This window comes from Camelus dromedarius, chromosome 8 (genome assembly GCF_036321535.1).
Source record: "Camelus dromedarius isolate mCamDro1 chromosome 8, mCamDro1.pat, whole genome shotgun sequence".
Taxonomy (NCBI): Eukaryota; Metazoa; Chordata; class Mammalia; order Artiodactyla; family Camelidae; genus Camelus; species Camelus dromedarius.
This window is the reverse complement of record NC_087443.1, coordinates 61919206-61945691: the sequence shown is the minus strand read 5'-3', so window position 1 is coordinate 61945691 and position 26486 is coordinate 61919206. Positions and strand designations below refer to the sequence as shown.

At 42.0% G+C, this 26486-nt stretch overlaps 1 protein-coding gene across 1 annotated transcript in view; it reads right to left on the bottom strand.

The window, feature by feature from the left end:
- SORCS3 (sortilin related VPS10 domain containing receptor 3) overlaps positions 1-26486 on the bottom strand; it is a 564832-nt gene that overhangs the window by 123903 nt on the left and 414443 nt on the right. The window contains exons 6-7 of the mRNA XM_010987110.3: positions 25064-25128; positions 13879-13997 (exon numbers count right to left, since the gene is read on the bottom strand). Of these exons, the coding sequence (XP_010985412.3) occupies positions 13879-13997; positions 25064-25128 (184 nt within the window). The remainder of the gene's footprint in view (positions 1-13878; positions 13998-25063; positions 25129-26486) is intronic.

Sequence of the window (26486 nt, the reverse complement as noted above, 5' to 3'; positions counted from 1 at the left end):
GGCTTGAGCCCTACCTTCTCCAGGAAAGTGCCCCTGATCATCTCACACCTCATGGCTCCCCTTCACTCTGGGAAGGAATCTAACACTTTCTTAAGTGCTTCCGAGCATGTCATGGAGACTGTTGGCCATGCAGTCCCACCTCTTCATCTAAACCGAACGAAGAGTGAGGACCACCACCTCGTCAGTCTCGTCCACCATCGTGTCCTTCCATTTAGAAGAGTAATAGGAGCGCATTAAATGCTCAATAAATGATTGTTCATGAATGAATGAGTCAATCAATCGACACTCTTGTCTCAGACAGCCCAGAGTACATAGTAGGTGTTCAGTCAAATCAAGTTGTTTGATTAGCCATTGCTCTGCCACAATCAAACTCCCAGAAGATCTTACTCTGGCTGACCGTGAGAGCTTTCAGGTTCTGAGTCTTAGAGGCTTCGTGCAGAAGTCCACAATGTTTTCTTGCCCCATTAGGAGCCATGGAATTAAATGCAGAGTGACTAAAAATTTAAAAAGCTAAAACTCTGAAACAGATGCATATTCTAGCTAGAGCGGTAATCGGGAGAGAACTGGGCCTAACAGTCCGCTTCTCAGTCAACACCCCCACTGCCTGCGTTATCAGCACTGTTGTTTTTACAATATAATTATCTTTAATAGGAGATGGGTCCAGGAAAGGGATCCTTCTGGGGGCTGGGCTTAGCAGAGTGGTGTTGGAGACTTGCTGGGGCTTAGAAGGGAAGGATGATGGGGAGGCCAGACTGGGTCATGATTCAACAGCTCCTCTGCACTCTGGAACGTGACACAGGAGAAGCCTTGTCCCGAAATTCATCACGGAAATCAGACCGTGCGTGATGAGGAAGGGGCAAGGCACGTGGGGAAGGCTCGAGAAGAGCTTGGCTGGGGTGGTAATGATGATTAACCAGGCTGTCACTCACCACCTGCCTTGGCATCCCAGTGATGAGTGTCTGAATAATCCTCTAAGTGCATCTGAGGGACAGCTCTCAGAGGTGTGGGCGTGATTACATTGTACTGAATTCCATTAAGCCCTTCTTTGGTTAATGATGCAGAAAGTTTCTGATCTGAAACAAAATTGAAACATATCCTGACACACCGTCCACTGAACAAGGAGTGAGGTGAGGCTGTCCTGCCCAGAGTATCTACCAAGACAGGGACCACATCTGCCTGTTTCACTTTCACAGTCAACCGGAAAAGTTTCCGGATACACTGGCTGTTCTAATGTGAAGAGCTTCAGACTGGGAAAATGAAATCAGAAATGGTCCTCTTTTGCCATCCTTTATGAGCCCAGGCCTCCCTGAGGTTAGATTCTCCTGCCTCTTCCATTTACTGAGCTATATGACACAAAGTGATTCTTTAAATGCTCTGAAATTCAGTTTCCTCATTTGCAAAATAAAGATGATGACATGAGCCACATTGAGATCCTGAGAAGATAAAGTAGAATGAAATAAAATGCATACACACCAGATACAAATTTGGCACTAAAGAAATGTGAGTCCCTTTTCCAACAAAGACAACAGTTCTTTCAATCTGCTGATTAGTGGGTAAAAATTAGTGCTGTGTCTAGGTGTCAAGAATATTCAGAAGAATCCCTGCTTTGGAAATAAGAACTCACAGACTTCCCAGTAGTGGAAGAGATCTGAAAGCCTTTGAGCTGAATATAGAAACATCTGTGGTCCCTGGATGGATAGCTTCCCCACCTTCCAGACCAGAACGCACAGCCTAACTACATGAGGCTCCTGGATCCTGAAACACCGTGAGTGCCACTCCTCCTGCAAAGTGCACTGCAGAGCAGACGTGCCACCACCCTCCCTCTCACACCCGCGGGGACATCACTAATTAAGAAAAGCAGTCTTTCCTACTGTACCACCACAACACGATCTTCTACGCCCTCATTACCAATGACTCAGAGGTGGTACAGAAAATGAAAAACAAGATTTGACACCCCTAAACCAGACATCTCCCATCCATGTACTACCAAAAAGGCAGATACTTATGTTATTAATATGCAGCTAATTACAGAATAATTCTTTGAGATGAAGGGAAAACATTCCTTGTGCTTTTGGCCTAGTAAGGAACAGTACTGTAACCTCCACGGAGTCTCAGCAGATCTCTTGGGAAGAAGCAAATCTGAATCATTTATTAGAGTCAGGCACAGCAAAGCTTTGAAACAGAGTGATGAGATCGCTCTGGCGAAAGAATTGATGAGCATCCTGTAAATAAGGAGCCCCTCCCTGGAGCCTCCCCGTCTCAGCAGGAGACACGGGGGATCAGCAGCCGCTGGCTGGTAACTGACACTGTGCTGCAGGAATGGACGGGCGAGACTGGTCAGATGGAGGGTCAGAAGTGAACGGAGAAAAGGATCTAGCGAGGGGTCTGAGAAAAGCTCATCCTTAGAAAGTGGGCAGAAGCAGAGGCACAGGCACCTGTGCAGGACAGAAAGATGAGGCTGAAGGGATCGGGGAGAAGCTAGACCTCACATTATCAAAGCAGCAGGAACGAGAAGGTGCTTCAAGAAAGAAGGAGCAGTCAGGAGTTTCCAAGGCTGCAGACACGTCCACTAAGTCAATTACTGAGGGGTGTTCTCTGGATGTCATTCAAAGACATCTTTGATGAACTTGACAAAGGTAACTTCAACCAAGTGGCAGAGGCAAAAATCAGTCTCCAGTGGGTTAAAGAGAGAATGAAATGGGAAAATGGGAGAGTGAATGTAGACGGCACTCAAGAAATTTTGGTTGGGAATGAGAGATGAGTCGTTTGCAGAGAGGAGTATGGGGTTCAAAGAAAGTTTCCTGGTTTTATTTTGTTTTAATTTAAGGATGGTGGATAATTTAAAATATTAAAACACTGATGGAGAGTCAGAAATAGGGATGAGTAAGCTAAAGATGGAGGAGAAAGGAGGATAGTCAACAAAGCCAGGTCTCTGAGAAGTGAGAAGGGACGGGAATGGATGTTCAGACTGGGGAGTTTTACATAGGGATGAGGATGATTCTTTCACTTGTCTCGCAGCGTTCACCCCACCTGCAATCCTGGACACACAGTAGGGACTCGAAGAGCAAATCGAAGTTGTTTTGAGTTGGGTTCCCCCTAAAAGCACAGCCTGAGATAAGGGCTTTTGTGCAGGTAGTTAACTTTTTGGAGGGGTGGTTTGGGTTTTGTTTGTCTTGAAGAAATGTCCCTGGGGAACGGGAGTGGTGGGACCGGCAAGCAGGAAGCCCAGAGGGAAGGAAAGCCACCTCAGGCTGCATTACTGAACCGGTTATTACTCTGAGCAGCTGGGGTTCAGCTCTCCTGGGGACTCACAGACTACGCATGAAGACTCACAGTGAATGAGGCTCAGAATTGCCCTCCTGACCCAGGAAGAGAGGAGTACTTATCCAATGGCTCCTGACTCCTACGGCACACATCGTCCCCAGAGATCTAGACACCTTGCACTTCAGGTCTAGACGTCTGCAGCGGGACGGCTGAGGGGTCTCTCATGAGCCCCCTGCCTAGGGAGAAATCCGTCCCAGAACAAAAAGCAAGAGGCCCACGGAGCAGTGGAGGCCAGGTGCTATCCGGCCACCTCTGTGCATAGCTGCTTGCTAAGCAAACATGAGCCAGAAGCATGGGGAATGGGACATAAGAGAAGTTTAACACAAAGGTCAACTAAATACTATTACTGCAAAATCCGATCACTATTTTATGTCTATTCGTGGAAGTATTTCAAATACTAGCAATGACTTTTACACCCAGCCACTAAAATCATTATGTGTACAGTGAAACATCCCAGCTACATGCTAGCTATAGGACTTCCATTAGTGCTGCCTGCTGAAAACAGCTGACTTGAGATTCGGAAAAGTGCTTCAAGAATACTCACCTGAAGACGTCTTTATTAGATTTCTTTTGAAGATTGTCTCTGCAACTCTTTCATTTTCGTTTAAATTCCTGTGTTGCAAATGTATCCCTAATGATGAAATTGCTATTTATTTAACATTCAAAAATCTCTCCCATTAAGGCCAAATTAACATCATTTAAAATATTGCCAAATAGTTTTTCTTTGAATAATTACACTCTATTAATTTCTGCCTCAGGGCTTTTTTTCTTTTTTCTTTCAGAAAGATAACAATTTATTAGGGATCACAGTAGTCACACCATAGAGGCTTCCCTACCTCTCATGTTGGCACATAAAGCAGGCTCTTAAAGTATCAAAACCCAGGTGATCTGGGAACCAAGATGCTCCAAGGAGGCACTCAAGATTCTTGAAAGGTAATTAAACCCCCGAATATCTACAGTTACATATATACAGATATATATCTCATTAGACTTTGGTTTCTGTGATAACAACATCATGGAAGGTATGTGGGACAATTTTATCCTGCACTTAAGTCAATACATGAGTTGAATCCATGAATAATTAATGAATGAGTCTGGAGGAAAGACTAGGAATCTTTTATGCAATAGGCTTATCAAAACCCTTAAAAGAGAACGTGCATACGCAAAATAGAGCGAGGCTGATTTTTGCAGGTGGATTAGTCTCTTGATTCTTGCATTTAGAGGGCTCTGCAGTTTTCAAAGCATTTCAGAGTCATTATTATCTCCCTTGATCCTCACAACAACCTTCCAATTCAGGCAGAGCAAGGAACATGATTCCATTTTACAGAGGTCAGCAAATGATTGCTCTGGGAATCCAAGTGACTTGCCCAGCGTGCCCTGGCCAGTAGGGGGCAGACTCCTGACTACAACCCAGGCCTTTGAGTTCAGGGATCTTTTCCCACATCAGACCACTAGCTGCTTGAATCATGAACTACCTGAGAGCAGGGACAACGTCTTCTATCTCTAGCATGCTCCGCTGCCCCTGGCGTATTTCTAGTGGGTCACCAAATGTCTGTTCATCGGCCAGTGGTGCTTGATAACTGCTAATCCTTCTAGAACAGCTCCTGACACACACACAAACATAGTGCAAGGGTGCTGTTTGTTTGTTTGTTTATACACAAAACTCTTAAATACTAACAGCAAGCTGTATCCAAACTACCCACTGGCTTCACTGCAATCCTGGGATTGTCTGAGAACCACTCTCGTGTAAGCCTTTGCTCCATCCTGAGAATTCCCTGCTATGGGGCGGGGGGTGGGGGTGCTTCTCTACACAGCATCACCGGGAGCGTGGCCTTAGGGAGTAGCTGGGTCTGCACTGTTACTGGTCTCCTTGTGTATCTGGAGAAGGATGTGGCAGGGTTGGGATGGCGTTCCCTCCCTTGAATTTTCTGCTTTGTCCACCACTCTAGAGTACTTTATTTGCATCTTAATTATGTATCTGTTTTTTCTCTTACAGTTCAGATATTTCAAGATATGTCAGTATCATACCTATTTTTTGTTTGTTTGTTTAATTCACTCACACGCACAATGAAACTTTATTCAATGAATGCCTGAATCTGTATCACACTGAAGGCCACCTCCTGGGCCAGCAGAGAGGACAGGACAGGGCTTCATGGTAGCTCAGTAAAGACGCATGGCTCTCTTGTGATGACTTACTAGGGTCCTGTTCCTGTTTCTTCATCACACTCCCTAAAAGCCAGGGTAGGAATCGTACCACTGAAGGGGTTCTACCCCTGCCACCACTGAACTACCGCTTCTCCAGGGTAATCACTAGAAGAGCCGCCCTGCAAGGAGAAAGCACAGGATTTCCAACCATCTCGGCTCAGAACACCAAGGCCAACGTATCTCCCTCTCCCCTGCCCCTACAGAGGAAAGTCGATTTCTCCTTTATCCATGTTGAACAGACACATTGCAGGCAGACACCTTCCCATTAAAACAAGGGCTCTTCAGGGAAGGATTAACTCCTTTTGATTTCACTACAGAACCCCAGACCCTGGGCCCCCCTGCACAGAAAAGGCACTGACAGATTAGCAAACTTCACAGCTTTCTGTACGTCCCCAGCTCAGCTTCCCCGAGAGCAGGAGATCAAACACCAGGCTCTCGAAGCAAAACCACCAAGATGGCTGCCTTTACCTCTTTGTGAATTAAAACAAAACAAAACAAGGTGATACAGAATCTTTGGGGTCTCTCTAGACTGTAGGAGCTGTGTGCATAAGTACACGGGCCCTTCTACTACACAAGACGGCAGATCAAAAACAGTAGCAGTATGTCTAGAAAAAGGAAATTATGACTGGGCATGGGACGCTTTCCTACAGGGGGTGGGTGGGAGGCGGTGAATATTTTATGCAAAATGAGTATCATGGGAAGTGCATTATGAAGAGGTTGGCTAGGTTTGGGGTTATTTAAACTCGCACTATCTAATGCATGTACGTTTGTATATAATGACTCACTAGTGGGTAAATCATTATGCCTTAAATACAATCATCTCATTTATAAATAGGCAGAGAGAGGATAGGGGCCTGGATGCCGCCCGAATTCCTAGGGGTTCAGTTGTCCACACACAAAAAGTCCTGACCTTGGCCTATGCTGTCAGCAGTGCTACAGAAATGCCAGTGGTTTTCAAACATTTAACAGCAGATTCCTTTTGTCAAATAAAAGGTATTAAGAAGCCTGATACACAGAGCAAACAAAAGCAGAGTCACACATGTGAGGAGGGCCGGGAGTCCTGGAGCCCACCCTCCCGGATACCCTCTTCCATTCTGAGTAGCATCTGACCCAGAGTCCCTCAGAGCCAAGGTAGAAACCGCCGAGAAACACACCCGGCACACGAGGATAGGAGAGAGTAAGGGGACAGACTGGTCTCCTTTTCTGTGCGGGCTTATCCTTCCCCTCCCATCCCCAGCGTTCTATCTCTGGTGGCACTAAAACAAAATATAAGATAACAATATTTTAAAAAATTAGAAAACTAAGGTGGTGAGTCCCATAAAATTATGAAAAAACAAACCCACTAATACCCTTCATGCACATCTTGCCGTTGCTTAGCTGCTCAAAGGGTCGGCATAAAAGTGAACAGTCCGCCTCTACAGGTCTCCCCTTTAAAAATCAAACTATGGAAGGACGACAAGGCTCTTCCATTATCTGCAGCGTCCAGCTCTGCCTGAGGGACACTCGGAGAAGTTACCCGTGAAGGCTGGGCTGGACCTAAACCTTGATGTGTTACTTGTCCCCAGATCATTCTTTGGCCAACTTCAAGCCAGGGTGGGAAGAACATAACCCACCTCGATGCCCTGATATCTTGCTCAGAAACAAATCTGTGGTTTTAAACTTTGAAGCAGTTACTGTTAGTCTGAGGGTTTTCCGCTCTGACAGAAAGTCTTCTGAGGCAGCTTTATTTCTACGAACAGAATGAGAAATTCTTGCCTTTTCCTTGCTTCCGAGGTAGATATTAATCACTGCAGTGCACATTTCTTACCTTTTCCATGAAGCCCTTCCTGATTCCCCCTTCAATTTCTGAAACTCATACCCTCCAAGAAAAATTAAAGACCCACACTGATTTCAGAAATGTATCTGAGATGGCTTCCAATAATTTTTTTTCAAAAAAGCAATAAAAAAGCAAACATATAAAAAAAGAGAAAGATGCCAAGTAATTAAAACTGATCAGTGGTCTAGGAGAAAGGAAGACTATCATAAAGCTTAATGCAGAGCATCCGCTAAAATTGACACAAAAAATTAGTTCTGAGAGTTTTTAGCAATTCTTAAGAGGGAAACACAAAATTACCAATATTTAATTAAAGGAAATAGAAAAGGTTTACCTCTCCAGGACAATTTTCTCATTTATTTTCCTGCCCCTTCATGCCCTCCCACAACTGCTGCTGTCCTTAGTTGGTCCTGATACGCTACGTTCTCTCACTCCCTTCTCTTTACGCAGAACCCCCTCTGCCCAGGATGCTCTTTCTCCTTCACCTGTCAAGCCGGCACCCATGGTCCTGCTGCTGGGAAGCTTGAACTGACCATCCTCCCAGGACCGGGCGAAGAATCCTTCCTTCTCACTCCAAGAGCGACGTGCGCTTCCCGCTAATACAGCTCTCATCACGCTCCATTATAATTGTAGCGTTGTCTGTGTTTCCCGCTGGGCTGAATGTATTTTAATATATTTAAATGAATGAATATAAAAAGGGCACCGGATAACATAATGGATAATTCCTGGACAGCAGTTCTATAAAAATGCAGAGACATTCTACACGTGGCCATTTTTATGCAGTGAGCAATTGCCAATTACCCTAAGTTGTCTTATATTGTTAGCTGGAAAAACAAAACTCCCTTGCTTTACAAAGATAACTAACTACACTCCCTGAGAATGAGGACGATGCCTTATCTGCACAGTTCAGTTCAGTTCAACAAACATTTATTGAGTACCAGTCATTATGCTAAGTGCAGGGAAAGCAATGATGAATAGGACACATTCTCGCTCCTCTTAAAGTTTCCAGACCTGGCTCGGGAAGCATAACCCACATGGAGAAGTAATCAGCAAAGGAGCTTGGTCTAATCCTGACTGATTGAGGATATCAGGGAAGACTTCCTATAGGAGGCACTGCCTAAGTTGAATGAGTTAAAGAATGAGTTTGTCTGTTAAGGACCAGTCCAAGCCGGAAAAAAACAAACAAAGAAAAAATACATACACACAACAAAAAAGGCATATTAGGCAGAAATGACATGGTGCAGAATTGCCATGGTATGTGCATGCAGCCTCAAATAGTTTATTTTTATTGAAGACTAAAATATAAAAAGGAAGGCATGTGGGGGACAGTTGTAGGCAAGGAATTCACATGAGGCCGATGTACTAGGTAGGTGCCAGACTGTAGAAGAGGGTGTAGGCAACATTAAGGAAATTGGATTTTAACCTATAAGCAATGAGCAGTCTGTGAAGGCAAGGATATTGATTTTTATTTTAAATAAATTACTTTGGAAGTAGGGTTGTGAATGGTTTGGGGGTGTGTGGATCTAGGCGCAAGAACATCAGTTAGCAAACTATTGCAACATTTCAGAAAATACATGGTAAGGGTTTATAAATGGTTTTAAATAGCCAAGTCATAACAGTGCCTCACCCTTTTCCTTTCATAAATCACCCTGGAGCAGAAGGGAAACATGAAAGAAAAACGCAAACTCTCTATTTAATGAAAATATAACCCTGAAACACAAAACAGGTGGAAAGGAAGCCAAAGGCAGTAAAGGACAAAGAGGGAGCAGACAGCACCAGGGTGAGAATGCCTACAGATACAAATCTTAGATCACGCCAGACAAATAGAGTTCTCCAAAGATGACACTTCCTAAGAAGCACAACTGACAACCTGTTACTTGGAATCAAGGGAATACGTCCCAGGAATTGGCAGTGGGAGTATTCCTGGAACTGGTGGGTAACAAGGAGCAGCTGGAGAGGCATGGTTGGATAGAGAACCGCCCAGGTGGTTCTACATTCTGAGAAGAACCCACTGACAGACGAACAAGTTGTAGTTATATGAAACCTCACCGTGAAACCGAGGACAGCTCTCGTTAAGCTGAAAGAGAGCCCTGACCTATCCCCAAGATGAACCTCCTCAGACAATTCACAGGGAAGACCCCATGTCATTAAGAAATAAGTAATGGTGAAAAATATAAAGACAGAAGAAAACAGCACAAGAGTTATAAAATAACACAGCAAAATAAAATAGAGAAATGGCAGAAAAAACAAATAGCAAACATGAAACAAAAAATGCTTCCATGAAGCAAATAAAAATTGTGACTATACCGCTGTGATTAAAAATAACCTATATGATGAAATGACTTCTGTAAGAGAAGAGACCAAAACAGAAATACAAGAACTCAGGGGAGATATGTTGAGACAACAAAAGAGATAATATAATATATTACACATATATATATGATAGCAAAACTCACAAAAGAAGTTAAAAATAATAACATCAAAAATGGCAAAGAGGAGCCTGAACACTGCTAACTATTCATCAAGGATAGTGAGGATAAGATTGTTTTTTAGAATCTCATTTTGCTCAGGGAGTTAAAACATATTAGAAGGAGAAAATGATGGCTCCCCATTCTTGTCTACTGTACACACCCTAAGTGTCCTGGAGGAAGGGGGACAAAACAATAGAACTAACATATATAATAAATAAAATATATATTTCAAAATACACATCACAGAGACTTTTGAGAAATGAAAAAAGAAGGAGAAATTGAACCAACTGAATGAGACATATTCCAGGGGAAAGAATCAACATAGTATGACCAACCACAAAACAGACACTAATAAAGTAAACGGTATTCATACGTGTGTATGTGTGTGTATATATATAGATATATATAATATATATATAATATATCTATATATATACACGATACTTTATATATCAAAGACAAAAAAAAATTAAGGCACCAAAAAGGGGAAAATTTCAGACTAGCTGGACATAGTAACATTCAACAAGTTAATGAAGCAGAGTTCTTATGGAAAGCAGATGATACATAAATTTTATACCCTAAAAGATGATATTAAAACATAAATGGGAGAAACAAACATATTTTCAGCATTCAAGAATTCACCTTTCTTGAAGACATTACTGAAGGACAAATTTCAGATGACCAAGACATAAATGAGAACACGATAGTGAGAGGACTGGTGGTGAGCTACTGAATACATTTACGTAGAAAACTAAAATCAAAAGAAATGCAGGAGTGATGGTTTGAGCAGAATATAAATGCTCCAAATGATTTAAATAACAAAACCGGGGCTGGGTGGAAGGAAGAGAGTGCAAGGTCATAAACACACAGGCTACTTTCTTCCTACCTGTCTTCAGCAGTGCTTGATAAAATATTTAAACTAACAGAATTATATTTTAAGATAGGAAGGCAAATACTAAAAGATATCGTAACCAACCAAAACTGGACAGTGGAGAAATTAAACACAGAGGGGAGGAAACAGGAATGTATGGAAATACATTAATTTTAAAATTGCTCACAAGAGGAAATCAATAGATATTATCCAAAAACAGATTGGCCATGTCATATAAAGTTTTAGTCATAAAGCTTAGTTAGAACAAATATTCAAAATCATCAAAGAAACACATAGGCAGGAAAGCAAGGAAAACAGACCATATAATGAGGTTTTTTTTTTCTTTTTATAAAAGAAGCAATTATAACTAAAAACAATCTTAAGGTTACCAGGGAAAAGGAGGTGAGAAGGGATGAATTCGGGAGCTTATGATTTGCAAATGTTAGCCGCTATATAAAAATAGATTAAAAAAAAAAAGCCAAGATTCTTCTGTATAGCACAGGGAACTATTTCAATATCTTATGATAACCTTTAATGAAAAAAATGAAAGCAAATATATATATATATACATATACATACACACACACACACACACATATGCATGACTGGGACATTGTGCTGTACACCAGAAACTGACACATTGTAAATGACTGTACTTCAATTAAAAAAAATACTAAGCATACACTGTCAGATCTCAGACATATCTGTCATATCAATCGAAGCCAACCCCCAAAGTCACCCAGGACACACACAAAGTGCTCAAGCCAAGATCAGAATAAATGCTGGCCGTCAGGCTACAGACTACATGTCATTAACCACTACCCTTCACAGCCTTTCACATCTATGGATTTATGTATGTATGTATCATCTACATATTTTTCCTGTCTCTCATTAGTGTTTCCTGTCTCCCACAAAAGCAGGGGTTTTATTGTGTTCAATATCTTAGCCCCAGCACCTAAAACAGGGGGTCTACAACATAGTAGGGAACCAACAGAACTTTATTTAATGGGAACTCATATCTCTTTCAAACAAAATAAAATTTGATGCTGACTAAAGAAAAAATTTTCTATTGGTTTCTAACACAATAATAATTATTTTTTAAAAAAGAACTATTTCAGAACACTCAGAAAAAAATCTGGATATGTGCTTGCAGAGTTACAGAAAGCTTTATGCAATACAAGGAAAAATGAAGAAAAAAAACCACAGACATTTGAAATTCTATGCCATGCTTCCCAGAAACGGTTCTGCCACGTTCATCATTTTATGCAGTATTAGCATTAAGGAAAGAGCAATTCGATTGGTAAATTCATAAATCATCCCTGGGCTTCAACCTTAAAAAAATTAAATAGAGAGAAAACAGTAATAAAGCCTTAAACTGGGACCATAATGGAAATGGAATGAAAGGAAACACTTGAGAAATAACTAAGGGTGATATTAGCAAAGGTTGTGGATTCATTTAATTTGGTGACACAGACTGACTTCCACATTTCTACCTTGAGTGACCTGGTAGAGGGCAGTGCCACCCATGTGTCATGTTCAAGGGGGACATGTCAATTATATTTGACCTGTGGAACATCTAAACTGAGATGTTGAGATGGCTGTTAGATATGGAGATCTGCGGTGCCTGGTAGAGGTCACAGAACATTGACTTGAGAGTCATCAGAGCACAGAGAAGGTGCTGGAAACCATGGCATCTCCCAGGAAGTGAGTGGGAAGAAAAGCAGGCCCAGGGCAGAAAGCTGGGAGACTCCAAGAGTAGTGCCTAGGATTGAATATTTTGCATCTATGTGTTCAGTAAATATCTATGAATATGAGAATGACCTGCCAAGATTTAGAAAAAAATTCCTGAAATTCTGGCTTTTAAACAAACAGTGATTTTGCAAGCACAAAGACCTCTCTTTCACTCCCTCTTTCCAGCTGGTTTTTGAGTGACTACTTTTCCTATATTTTACTAGACCTCAAAATTCCATGGAGCTAATTTGCAAAAAGAAGTAACTGCTATATCCATAACCTATCAACAGAACAAGTAGTCACTGAGCACGCTTGCTGTGCAAAGGCATACTGTTAGGGCCAAGGATCAGGGGTAAAATGTGTGTACAGAATGTTGTCCCCATCCTTAGTGTAAAATGCAACTTGTAAAGACAGAGACAAATCCACTAAGATTTAAGTAACAATTCTTAATAGCCTACGTGCTAGAGGAATGGTAGCTGATAAGAGCTGCAAACGTTCAGAGGAAGGGAGCCATGCTCGGAAGGTTACAGAACACCTCATAGAGGAGATGGGGCTGATTTGAATGAAACAACCAAAAGTGAGGAAGAGAAAGCCATTCAAGTGCTCAGCTCTGAGCAAACGGGGAGACTCCCAAGGTCAAGGTTCCTAGAGAAAACAGCTGACAGTAGAAGGGTGGAAAGGCAGAGGGTGGAAGATCAAGGCTGTCCTCAAATGTAGGTGAGATTTGACTTAGTAGCACACACACACACACACACACACAAACACAAAGTCTATCACTCGGTGGAATGGCGGAATTTCTTCTTTTGTCTTTCCTCATTTTTGATCTATTTTGCATCTCCTAGTGAAACTCAAAACCAACAACAAGGCTTCCCTTGCCTGCCTAAAAACCTGAGTCCCACCTAGTTTCCTCTAAGAGTCACAGAGGTCTTGGAGTGAAGGATTTGGGGCTTGGACATTTGAGGGGAGAGTCAGCACTGGAAAGAGAGGGAAAGATTTAGTGAAACTTAGATTTTCACAGAAAGAAAATCCTAGAGATGCTTAATTTCTTGGAGATTCTCATTCCCAAGTTAGATAAGTCACTTTGAACAGAAATAGAATTTGGCTTTGATAAATTACTTATCTCTAATGATTCATCTCTAATGAGATCTGATTCTAAGTGATCTCAAACCCCAGCCCAAGTCTTAGTCATTTTAAGACCCCTTTCATGTAATAAAATGACAATCCAACTGAAGTATTCAGTGGGACACTAAAGTCCCCTGTAAATGATAAGGACCCATAACACCTTCATCTTTCACCAGAAGTCTGTGATCTCCCCGGGGGATTGGGTACCCAAAGCAAAGAAGGGACAGCATCCCTGTGTCCACATCTTCACAGCTTCTGGAAAGCCTCCCTCTTTTTCCTAGTAAGCAGTTGACTTCACCCACTCACCCTCCCTCTACTGTTGACTGCACATCTGGACTCACCTGAATGAAGATATATTCATCCTGGACGACCAGGGAACTGATGTCGATGGAGCGGGCAAAAGGCCCACTCCGAGTAGTCTCAGCACATTCCTGGATCCTGCAGGTGAGGTAGTGAGCATCTGAAATGGGAGGGCAGAGCGACACTTAGACACAAGGGGAAATAGGCAGCAAAGCCCTACTTCTTGGGAATCAGCGATGCCATTTAAAGCAACCCTGAGATTGCATTTTCTCATCCACAAAGATGTAATAATTAAAAAAAAAAATCTAGTTCAGGCAAGAGAGTGGGGAAAGAGTTAATCTTATATCCCACCAGCCAAAGAGTAACTTGGTACAGTTTTTTTGAGGAACAGGTTTGAAATATCCAGCAGAATTTTAAATGTGCGTATCTTACACCAGTCATTTTAATTCAAGGGATGTTTTCTAGAGAAACACTTACATGTTTTCAAAAAGAGACAAGGGCAAAAAGCGTTCACTCTGGCATTATATATAGCAGTGAAAAATTGGAAACTGGCTAAATGTCCATGAATTAAGGAACATTTAAATAAACAGAGGTACACGTGTAACAGAGTACCAGGCTGCAAATAAAAAGAAAAAATAGGTCGACACACACATCAACATGCTGATTTCCCCAAGGTGCACTGTTCTGCAACATCATAAAAATTCATTTAGCAACATATACTACATGATTCAATTTATGACAAAAACCAAAAACCAAAACCAAAACAAAAACAAAACAAAAACAAAGAATATGGTCTTTATAGATATAGATTTATGCCGTTACATGTATAGAAAAAAAATTTAAAGGATGCCTATAAATATTAGATCTGATGATTTTGGTCGACAGGAAAGGACTTAAAGAGACAGAGTTGAAATAAGGTCTTTGCTTTTTATATTATATACATCTTTATTGTGTTTACAATAAGAATGTATTTACTTATTACTTATATAATAATTAAACTTGCATAATTACTTGTAAAATTTTCTCAAGATCTCAGCCACTGAAACTTCCCCAACCAACCCCCTCAAAATTTTGGCAGGAGCTGGAAATGAATGAGAAACCCTGGACTCTTAAGCATTCTGATCACGACTATGCAAGACAATTCAAGGAAGACAATCCACTCAGTTATTTGTTCCCCAGGGAAAAACGACAGGTGGGTCTCCATAAAGCACCCTTTGCATACACTTGCTTTTAAAATATTTAGTGTTTACTTAATGGTGCTTAAAAATAACAAATGGGTCAAAGTGGAAAGTAGGGATCATTTTAGGACTAAAGGCAGAGAAGTCTTTGTTATCATCTAAAATGACACACATTACTACATCTGTCTAATGCCCACTTAAACATGTGCATGGCGTGGGTAGGTGTCGGGGGCTACAATGGAGGGGATAGTACACAACAGAGATAAATAAAGGCAAAAGTTTAAACAAGCAAGAATTTATACCAACTCAGTTCAAAACAAGGGTACTTTAAATTATACCTAATTGTTGATCTGCAATTGATTGATTGATCCAGCAAATATTTCATAATTGCATGTAATGCATTGGGTATCATTTAAGCACTAGGAATATGGCAGGGAATGAGACAGAGATTTCCTATTCTGAAAGCACCTGCTGTCTAGGAGCGGGTTCACTCCTATCATCTGTAGCTAGCTATTACACACATTGATTTATAAACAAAATGCTAACTGAACAAAGAAACACGTCTTGGTAGGAAACGAATTCATAATGTGCTATAGCCCAACTTTTCAGATGTCTGTATCTGGGCAAAGCCCATGTCTTCCGTACCCTTAATCCAGACACATCATACACAGATTTCCTTCTCCCCATCAGCAGTCTTGTCATCTGCCCAGTAGCTGAAGCCTCTTCCCTTTTCTTTCCTCCACATGCCAGGCCGTCCAGCTGGTCCCCAGGCTTCATAGTTCTGCCTCTGAAGTGCTTCCAGAATCTCTCTTCTCTCTGTGACCCCTGCCACTTGCCTGGACAAGTCCCTCCCATCCGTTTGCCTGCTGTCTCCAAATCACACCTGGCGCTCAGGTGCACGATGGATCGTAAGCTCGGTGTAGGGGAGGTAAGGAACCAGCATCTTCTCTAAAACCTAACCTGAGCTAATCTCTCTGGGCTTCAACACCATCCAACAGTTCCAAGTGCCCCGGGACAAAACCCAAACATTTTTCTATGGAATAGAAGGCCTTTTACAACTAGCCTAATGAAATCAACTAAGGGGCCATGCGAATAACGTACCAGAGGAAACTGAGCTGGGATGGGATGATGAATGGCAGGTGGCACGTAGCCCCAGTGCCAGGGATCACCAAGGAACAGCCAGGACTGCAGGAAAACAGCCACTACTTGCCGCTTTATGGGAGGAGGGAGCTGCTCCTCAGAATCAGTCATCGAGATGTAGGAACAAGACGTTCTGAGTTTCTACATCAAGCTAAATGTCCCAATGTTTTAAATGTGAAATTTCCTAATTTTTTTTGAAACAATCAACAGCTAATTATATTTAAAATATGGTGCAGGCCAAACAGTGTAAGGCCAAACAGAACAAGCCTCCAGTCCAAACAATTCCGGGAGCTACTCGTTTTGCATCGTGACGCTGTAATTGGGCCCCTACCTGCCTCTCCAGAGAAGATACAGTGCCCCTTGACTCTCATCCCTTGATCCATTAGCAAGACTAGCTTGCTCGCTGTTCTGTAAGTGCAGCCTGCATGTCCCTGTCCACAGAGAAAGCCAAGAGTGGCCTGGCTTTCCACTTCTGGCCAAGAGGACAAGGGAAGGTAAGAAGCCCAGGCTGTGCTTTGGAGCACGTGGCCTGCCCACCAGGAATCTTCTTGGCCCCACACCACCTTAGTCATTTGCTCCCAAAATAAAGCACTAAAATCCAGTAAAATGCTGCAGTAAATACATGTAAAGAAGCCATGAGTGTTGACATGACAACCCACTTCTTTCTTGCCAGCAAGGGTCTGAGAAAGCCCCTTAGACCAGTAATCAAAGGTGCACACGGGCGGACAGCCGTTTACCCCTCCCACAGGCTCACGTTCCCCCTGTATATTTACTACTTACTCCCACATTTGGACACTTTGAAGAAAGAATCAAGTGTAGTGGAGGCCACCCCTCAAAAAACCCAAGCCTACCTAAACCCTGGCCCGCGATAGGTGAGTTATGGTGCCAAACTCATCCTATTTCATGGCTGCCCCCACTGCTTGCCACTGCCCGGCATGGAACAAAAGGTCCAATTTAATAGGAAAGCAGCACGAAAATGAGTTTTTGAAATCCACTTAAAATTCAGGGGCCCTGCAGTCTTCAGCTGGGCTCATATATCAGAAGTCACAATGCCTGTATTTTTCGAAACACAGAGACAGGCTCATAAGTGCTTACAATATCGGCTGCCTGGTGAGAACCTAAAGTCGGTGGAGGGGGTTGATCTGTCAGGTGGGCCAGACTACCAGGTGGAAGGGACCAAGGGTCACAGGGGAAGGTGGGTGTCAAAGGTGAGCAGGAGACACCATTTGGCTGAAGCTCCCTATTGGTCAAAGTTCTCACATTTGGACTTCAGACATCATCTCTAAACGGGACTGGAGACAGTTGAAAAGGTTCCACAATGAAACTAAAAGAAGATATTTATCATATAACTTGAAATCCTCAAATAGGCTTCTAACAACTGTGGCCTTTTTTGTTTTTTATAATCCCAGATGCCTGATGGAACACATTGTGGTGTTTGAGAGGAAGGCCTCAGAAGGCAAACAGCATGGAGTTCAAATCCCAGACTTGCTCCTTGCTGATGGCCCTTGGCTAACAAGCGGCAGCACCGCCTTTCCTCCGGGAGGTGCAAACAAATTCGTGTCTGCCTCTCAGGATGGCCGTCAGGATTAAATAAGATTATGTATGAAAAGTGCTTAGTGCATTGGTGAATAAATTTAAATGATCAATTAATGCTTGTCCGTTTTATTCATTATGAAGGGAGAAGGAAGGCCATTTAACACTCAACATCCCTCATATGTTCAAATAATAACAAATAGGGTTCTTTTGATCATGGAAAATCAAAAGACCATGATGGCACAGCCCCTACCAGTAAAGTCATATTCTGAACTTACATCACTTTACTTTTCTAAATGCTATGGGTGTTCAGACAAGAGAAAAAAAGCAGTGTGTCTGAGCTGGAGCAATCAAGGAGGACCTGAAGGAGGAGGCAGCCCCTGTGTTTAGCTCAGACAGAGAAGTGTGCTACGGGAGAAGAGAATTCCTGAAAAAGAGATTGAAAACTGCACATGGACGTTTAGGTAGGCAAAGCTCATGGAAGGCACTGTATAATTACATGTTAATGGGTGGACTTTGATTAATCCTTATTCTTGAACTTCTCTTTCCTATCCTTTGAAACATCCTCAAATGAAAAACTAGAAAGACCAGACTGAATGAAGATCTCATTTGGATACTCTTGTGGGAAAACCAGAGAGTGATTTCCCAAGTGGTGGAGTGTCACATCATCCTCATGATTCATGCATTTCTAAATGTCAGATGCCTTTCTAATGTATTTCTAAGAGCTGGCACAGTCACTCCACCACTTAACAAAAACTAGAAGTCAAAGGCTTTGTTCTCTGCACTGTGTATAGAGAGATCTGCTCCATAACTTCATCAATACTGGGCCCTATTTTAACTAGCTCTACTGCGAGCAGGACTTCAGGGAAGGTGGTACCATGTCCCCAGCGTATCCAGCCTCAGGCCTTCTCACCTTGCAGATGGTAGACCAAGGGTCTCATATGGTGAAAAGGGGTGATATTTGACTGACTGACTCAGTCCTTTTGAATTGGGTCAAGGTATGCAGAGAAGCTGCAGGTGGCAGACAGTCCCTGAGGTTCCAGAAAGCAGAGACCGTAAGACTGGTTCCTGCCCTCAGAAGATCCCCACGCCAGTGATGGAGATGGGATACTTCCAAGTGAATGTGCCTTGGGATCTGTGGTGGATAGAGGATGATCAGAGAACTGAGAAGTGTGGAAAGAGCATGAAGGAGATAACCTGGCACCCTGAGTCTTATCATCCTAAAAGGCTGCATTTCTGCCAGGAGTTCTGTAAGGCAAGCTTCTCATCCATCTATAGGAGCAAACCTCACCATGAAGTCCTGTGTTTCTCACTCCGCCAAACCTTTCCAAAAGGGTCACCTCTTTAGAAGCAGGGGTAAAGTCTTAGTCATCTTTGTGTCTCTCCTCACACCAACTTTATAAAGCTTCAGTAAATGCCAGTTAAACTGAATTGAATTACATTAAAAGCCAAAGCATTTTTTTGTTACATTGAATGACATTGTGACTTGTGATTATGCATTGCCTTTAAGATTATTAAATATTCAAACTACCCTGAACATCATGCCTCTTGCCATCTAGGAGGAGAGAAAACTTTCCATGATTTGCTCAACTTCCATCCCTTTGGGTAATAAACATATTATCAGAAATTGAAAAAATGAATTAAACTTGTGAACAAAAACCAAATTCAGCTCTTCAGGTCCTCTCTTAGAGAAATACCCAGGAGCTATTTATTTTAAATAACAACATTAACTCTCAAATGCAAATAAGTGAAAACAAGCAGATTCCAGGGAACTGAAAAGTTATTTTGCTTCCATAAGCCTCCTTTTCCTTGACTGGGGAGTGGGCTAACCTGTTTGTAGGCATAGTGAAAAACAAAGGATACTGACATTGTTGCAAATACCTAATGTGACATTTGAGACATGGTGGGTACAAAGAACAAACAAAATCAACAAACCAGAAAAGGCAGTTTCCATTCCTTCCTATTGTGCTTATGGATGTAGAGTTTTTATAAAACTTCTTATTGCCCACGGGAGAATTCTAGTGTCTGTATCTTCTAATGGCATGAGGTGGGGGTGGGGGTGGGGAATCTGGCAGCATTGTAGACATTTAGAAATCATAGCAATCCTGAATATTTTAAGACTTCTGACACTTGATTCAGGGGCCTTTCCACTTCACTTGCCAAATAAACTGATTCTCAATATGATGACTAGGTGGTGATGATGAGGATGCTAAAGAAGATGATGATGACAATAAGAGAAATTTTTTAAGGTTATTACAAGATATTGAACATCGTTCTCTGTGCTATACAGAAGAAACTTTTTTTTTAAACTATTTTTATATATAGTGGCTAACCTTTGCAAATCTTAAACTTCCAAATTTATCCCTTCCCACCCCCTTTCCCCATTAACCATAAGATTGTTTACTACATCTGAATCTGTTTCTGTTTTGTAGATGAGTTCATATTGTCCTTTTTCTTCTTTTCTTTTTACAGATTCCAGACATGAGTGATATCATATGGCATTTCTCTTTCTCTTTCTGAATAAGTGACATTTTTGTTCTCTTTAAAAGATCTTCTGTGGTGGAGGAGGTAAGTATAAGTGACATTTTTGAATGCTTGCTTTGTCATCTGGTCTCACAGGAAATACAGGCATTAACTGATTATTGCAAGAATCATGCAAGAATTATTGCAACCCCTGTAAGGAGTTACAATTATCATCATTCCCATTTCACAGAGGAGGAGACTGAAGCACAGAACAATTAAGTAATCGGCCTGAATTCCACACATCTAGCAGGTGACCGAGCTGGGATTTGAAGCCAGGCAATATGACACCAGCACCGGTGATCCTAACCGTTAGGTATCTGAACCACGGGAGGAAAAATCAGGCTGAGAGTTAGATCAGAATCCACCTGTTGGTTCACGTCCTGTCACTGACTGTTTATGTAACAACAAATTGTTATACATGTTGGTGCTTTTTGGAAAGTGATGCAATTTGAAAATTTCTTATCTATTCCAACTAATTTTTTTAAAATTCTGGGATCATTTTATCAAAGACGATACTATATTTGCAATATATCAAGTGGATTTTAGCGTGCCTTCTCTAACTGAACAGAAGTCAAGGGGCCGGTAGTCCCACTGATGGCAGCCGCCCCCTTACCCTCCTCTTGGCCTCTGAGTTCTTAGAGTTCTGCTAGGGCTCCGAGTTACACAGTTTACAACCACTGCACCGGTTAATAACCTGAAGTTCTTAAGAGCCAACATTCTCACGTCTAGAGCCTACAGTTTAGGCTGCAGGGCTAACAATTTTACCTTGTGTGCCAGGCCCATTTGATTGCTTACGACCGCTCAGAGTGCTCGGCTAAGAAGCACTGCGCCCTCTCTCGGCTTAGTGAGGAAACGCAGCGACTGATGAACGAGTGTTGATAACAGCACCGGGACAAGAAGCAGGCTTTGATTCCAGAAATCTCAAGTCTAGATGTCTAAAAACTTTTTGCTCATGAGAGCATTTTACCACGGATTATGATTTCTTGCTGATTTTTGTTTTTTAGAAGAGAAAGAAAGACCCATTTGTTCTATTTACACGTTCTTCTCACTTCCATTGCTGCAACAGCCCAGGAGCTAAAATCCCATGAGTTTTTCAGAACAGAGGAACTCTAGCCTCCAATACCAAGGCTGTTTCTTCATGCTTACTGAGGATATAACTGCCCCTGAGCTGCGACTCCAGCCCCACCTGAGGTCAGGGACCCTCAAAGCAGTGGTCCTGAACAGGGTCCCTGAGTCTGAATCATGCTACATATGTGCTTACCAACACACAGACTCCCAGGTCCTGTATCAGACCATCTAAACCCAAACCTCTGGGGTGGCTCCAGGATGCTGTGGCAGAACCAGCTCACCAGAGGATTACCATGGAGGGGACAGGCTGAGAGAAACGGCCAGGAAGACTCAGAGAAATGGAATTTTACCACTCAAGACCTCTTTGAAGGTAATTCTCAAAACAGCAATTGGCAAATCTAGAACACAGGGTAAATGGTCTTGAAATGGCCTGATTAAGAAACAGACTCATCAACATGACCAAAAAAAAAAAAAAAAAAAAAAAAAAGTGGAACAACGAAGGGAAGTCTGAGGAAGAAAAAATAATTATCTAAGACCCACTAGTTCTCCTGATTTAAGATTCATAGAGATTTTTGTTATTGTTCTTCTAAACATGTAAGTCACAAAAGGGCTCAGAGGATCTAGGCACCACTTTCTCCAAATATTGCAAATAAATGTGCTTATTTGTCATCTTCACATTTTCTTTCGTAAATATCATATTCAAACTTTTTCCCTATTTAAAAAAATTGTGTTTTTTCTTACTCTTATGTTTTGAAAATACTTTATATGATCTGGCTATAAGTCCTCTGCTGGTTATATGATCTGCAAATATTTTCTCCCACTGTCTTTATTATGTCTTCTGAAGAATAAACTTAAATTTTGATGGAGTCCAATTTATCACTTCTTTATTTTGTGAATTTTGTTCTTGGTGTCAATCCAAGGTCTCCTGTATTTTCTTCTAAAAGTTTTATAATTTTATTTTTTACATTTAGAAATAAATATCCACCTGAGTTAAATTTCATGTAAGTTGTAAATCAAAGGTTGAAGTTCATTTTCCCCCCTACATGGATTGCCCAGTGTGTTCAAACACTATTCACTAAAAACAATCATCCTCTTTCCACAGAATTTGTTGTATCTTACAACTGTGCTCCACTTACATACTTGCTCTAGGAGCTTTTGTGGGAGCTTCCTTGTGATATTCTGTGTAGACAATCATGTCAAAGGGAATAGTGGCAGTTTTATTTTTTTCCTTTGCAACCTACAGGAATTGCATTTCATTTTTCTTCCTTTATTGCACTGACTAGGACCTTCAGCATAATGCTGAAAAAATATTTTAAGAGTAAACACCCCTGCCTTTTTCCTGCCCTTACGGGGAAAGCATTCATTTTCTCACCATCAAGTATGATGTAGATGGTCTTTATCAGAAGGTCCCTTCTATTTGTAGTGTGTTATGAGTTCTGAGTTCTAGTTTTTAATTCTATCACTAGGCCAGCTGTGCAAATTTGGGAAAATTGGGGTCTCAGCTATCACATCAGGAAAAAAGAAAAGAAAAGAAAGTATAGGTTGATGCTATTTTCGGATGATCAAAAAATATAGATGTGTGTGTGTGTGTGTGTGTGTGTCAGTGTAAGAAAGCATTCGCCACACACCACAGAAGAAAGGAGTCGTGCATTTCTTTAGAGTATGTAAAATAGAACATCCCAGGTTAATTCAGTCTATTATGTGCTCTTTCTAAATAAAGGTGGGTTAGAGCCAATTCACTATGTTGAAAGAAGATTCTCTGAACTACTGGAAAACTGATTTCAAAAAACCCTGAAAAATGACACAGAATTAATCCATACTGTACTTTAACCTCAGTGTGCTACAGAACATTTACCCCTGCTATATTTCTGTCTGCTTGCTTCAATCCTTGACAATAGGCCAGGAACTTTTCTATGTGTTTTGCATTTTTAATCTCATAAAATTTCACAGCAAGTCCTGCAACATAGGCCTTATCCCAATGTGGACCAGAATTCCTAAACTTGCAGAAAATGAGTTTAGGCTTCATGTAAGAAATTACCTTTTTTTTTTCTTTAATTTTTAAAATGGAGCTGTCCAGCAGTAGAAAAGGAGATGTCTTAAGCCTGAACTCACAGAACCTGAAGACACACTGTCAGACGTTTTGAGGGAAGGGATTCTTACGCCAGATGGGAGGTCAGACAGTCCTGTAAAGGTTCCTCCAACCTCTGAAATACTACAGCCCCCACAGATCACACAAACAGCTTAAAAAGCTTGACATGGGGAGCAAAGCCAAGGCAGGGGTTGCCCGGAAAGCTGGTCTGGGGTCATCTCCTGGAGCTGCTGTCTGCTCTCCTCCCGCTCATCTGCTTCAAACCCCTCCATCTCATTCTTCCTCCAATTTGCCAGGTTTTTCCTTTCTCAGCAGTAAGAGTAATTTCGAATTCAGGCTTCACCACGCTTATGATCAGTGCATCTGAATATGTGACATTATCTCCCTAAATCTTAAATAGCTTTTCTGTTGAAAAAAAATGTAAAAAGAGTATGGGTCATCCTTCATCCCTGTCTGCTTCAGATAATTACATTTATTCAAAACTCAAAGAAAGGAAGGAAGGAAAGACTCAGCCCAGCTCCAGGCATATAGTAACAAGTGTTGATGGTCTTCTAACTCTTTTAAAAATAAAAATCAAGCAAATAAAACATATTTCCCAAAGTGCATGTTCCTAGCATGCATCTGTGCTTGGCCTCAAAAGCAGTAGCCTTCTCATCGACAAAGCACACGCGGCTTTACTTAATGTATTCTGAATGATAACCCAACACCCACATCCAGGTCAAACAGAATCTCCTTACATTTGTACATTCAACCCATAACTCTAGGACGTGGGCAGGATAAGGACGAGTATGCTCAGCTCATAAGAAGCCAGAGCACAGAGAGGTCAGGGGGTCTCATGGTCCCCCGGCTAGTAGGTGGCAGAATCCAGGACCTCAACTCCCAGTCAGGTGCTTTGTTCTGCGGCACTAGTAGGTCACTATCATTTCTATGGATTATTTGGCTCTATTTTTGATCTAAAATATGCTAATTATATTTTCATATATTTTATGTCTTTTTCACATGCTTAATATGTTTTAAGTTGATTTCCTTTTACTTGGACAGGGAAGAGCCTTGTAACTACTTAAGTTGGTGCAAAATGATACTTTATCAGACCAATTCTGTTTAAGATGTAGATAGGTGCACAATGTCCAAAGGGGTCACATGTTTGAAATCTTGGATTCCACTGCTTGTTTGCAGGGACAAGAGAGGTCTTCACCACTCTGTCTCCGGGGCTGAGACTCTCGCCTGGTACATAGTAAGCCGTCCCTAAATATTTACTGAATAATGAATAAACAGTTTTGCAAATAATTTGCCCAGTGTTACTTTTTTTTTTTTTGTAAGCTTGACTATATAAAGTTTTATTTTTTTAAAGCTGACAGTCCCTGCAGTTCACCGAGTGAATGCAAAATACCATGATGCGCTATGGACATCCCTATTCGAATTATACTGAAGATGCCAGGAAATTACTAACAGGGGCCTCAAAATTCATCACATTAACTCACATCCCCAGGAAAATTCATTCCTGAGGGTTTATTTCAGTGAAACATCTCCTTTGGGACTGGAGGCCTCTCCTCCACTCTAGGAAATAAAGATGGATATGGCAGTAATGGAGCTCAGAGCTTTTCATCTTCCCAAGCCATTAAAATGCAAATTGGGGAGGGAGGGAGACCTGCAGGCAGATCTCCCTGGGCCTGGCCTGGTGGCCACAGCACTCACATCCATCTGCCGTCCGCACCTCCATGTGTACCAGGTCCGCCTCCTTATCCAGTCCAGCCACCGACCTGGGGAAGGAAAGGAGAGACAGAAGCTCAGCGACCACAAGGACGGCAGACCACAAAGTGGGGAAGCAGCCAGAGTGGTCGCTCGGGAAGCCACCTTCTCAAGAGGGCCTGCCCTGCACTGTGGGGACCCACCGAATATGGCGACTCTCAGCCCCTGCAGTGTGGCTGCCTCTAGCAGCTGTCACCTGTAGTGGTCACACCTCATGTGTCTTGGAGTGGTGTCAGTGAGTGGGGAACTCTCAAAAAAAAAAAAAAGGAAAGAAAAAAAGGCCACAGAGCAATACACTCCATAGTACAGCTGGTCATTCTAAGTGAAGTAAGCCAGAAAGAGGAAGAAAAATACCATATGAGATCACTCATATGTGGAGTCTAAAAAACAAAACAAAACAAAACAAAAAAACCACATATAAACAAAACAAAACAGAAACAGACTCAGAGACATAGAAAACAAACGTATGGTTACGGGGGCAGAGGGAAGGAGTGGGAAGGGATAAATTGGGAGCTGGAGATTTGCGGATACTAACTACTATATATAAAACAGATAAACAAGTTTATACTGTGTAGCACAGAGAATTATATTCAATATCTTGTAGTAACCTATGATGAAAAAGACTATGAAAACGAATACAGGTATGGCTAAACACCACGCTATACACAGAAATTGACACAACATTATAAACTGAGTATATTTCAATCAAAAAATAAAAGCTGGTCTAAACCTCTGTCCCTGACCATTCACCACCTCGCACCTTCCAAGTTCGCTCATCCCCATGGTCCTCCACCTCTGCAGTCTTGTGACACCTGACTGTTTCTACCACGCCCCCACCCCACCCCCCGCTCTCCCATCTAGGGTGTGCTATTCCCTACCACGTTCTGCCCCCTGGGGAAGGTGGTGTAGCCTCCTCTCTGGCTGTGTGCTTCCAGGCACTCTTGTCTTCCAGAGTTTGATCCTATCTGCTCTTTTTTTTTTACCTCTCGCCTCATGAACAATAAAACGTTTGCTGACAAACATTCAAAATCTGATCTGACAAGAACACCATTCTCCAGGTGGTAAGGGTGGGAAACCCTAAAGGTCTATGGCCAACAGCCAGAGAAAGGGGGGCTGAGAATGCGCACAAACTAACCCTCGGGAGCCCCCAGCCTCGCACACACAAAGCCCAGGCAGCGGTCTCGGGCATGAGGTCTCCAGGCCAGAGTGGCTCAGAGTCCGCTGTGCAAGGCAGCCCAGGCATCAAAACATTCATGAGCAGAAGACATCACACAATCCATTCTCTCCAGCGACTCTGGACTCACAGTCTTTTTACTCCTATTTTAAATCTCATTCTAAGCTTCGTCTTCTGGTGTTTCAGTCCTCAACA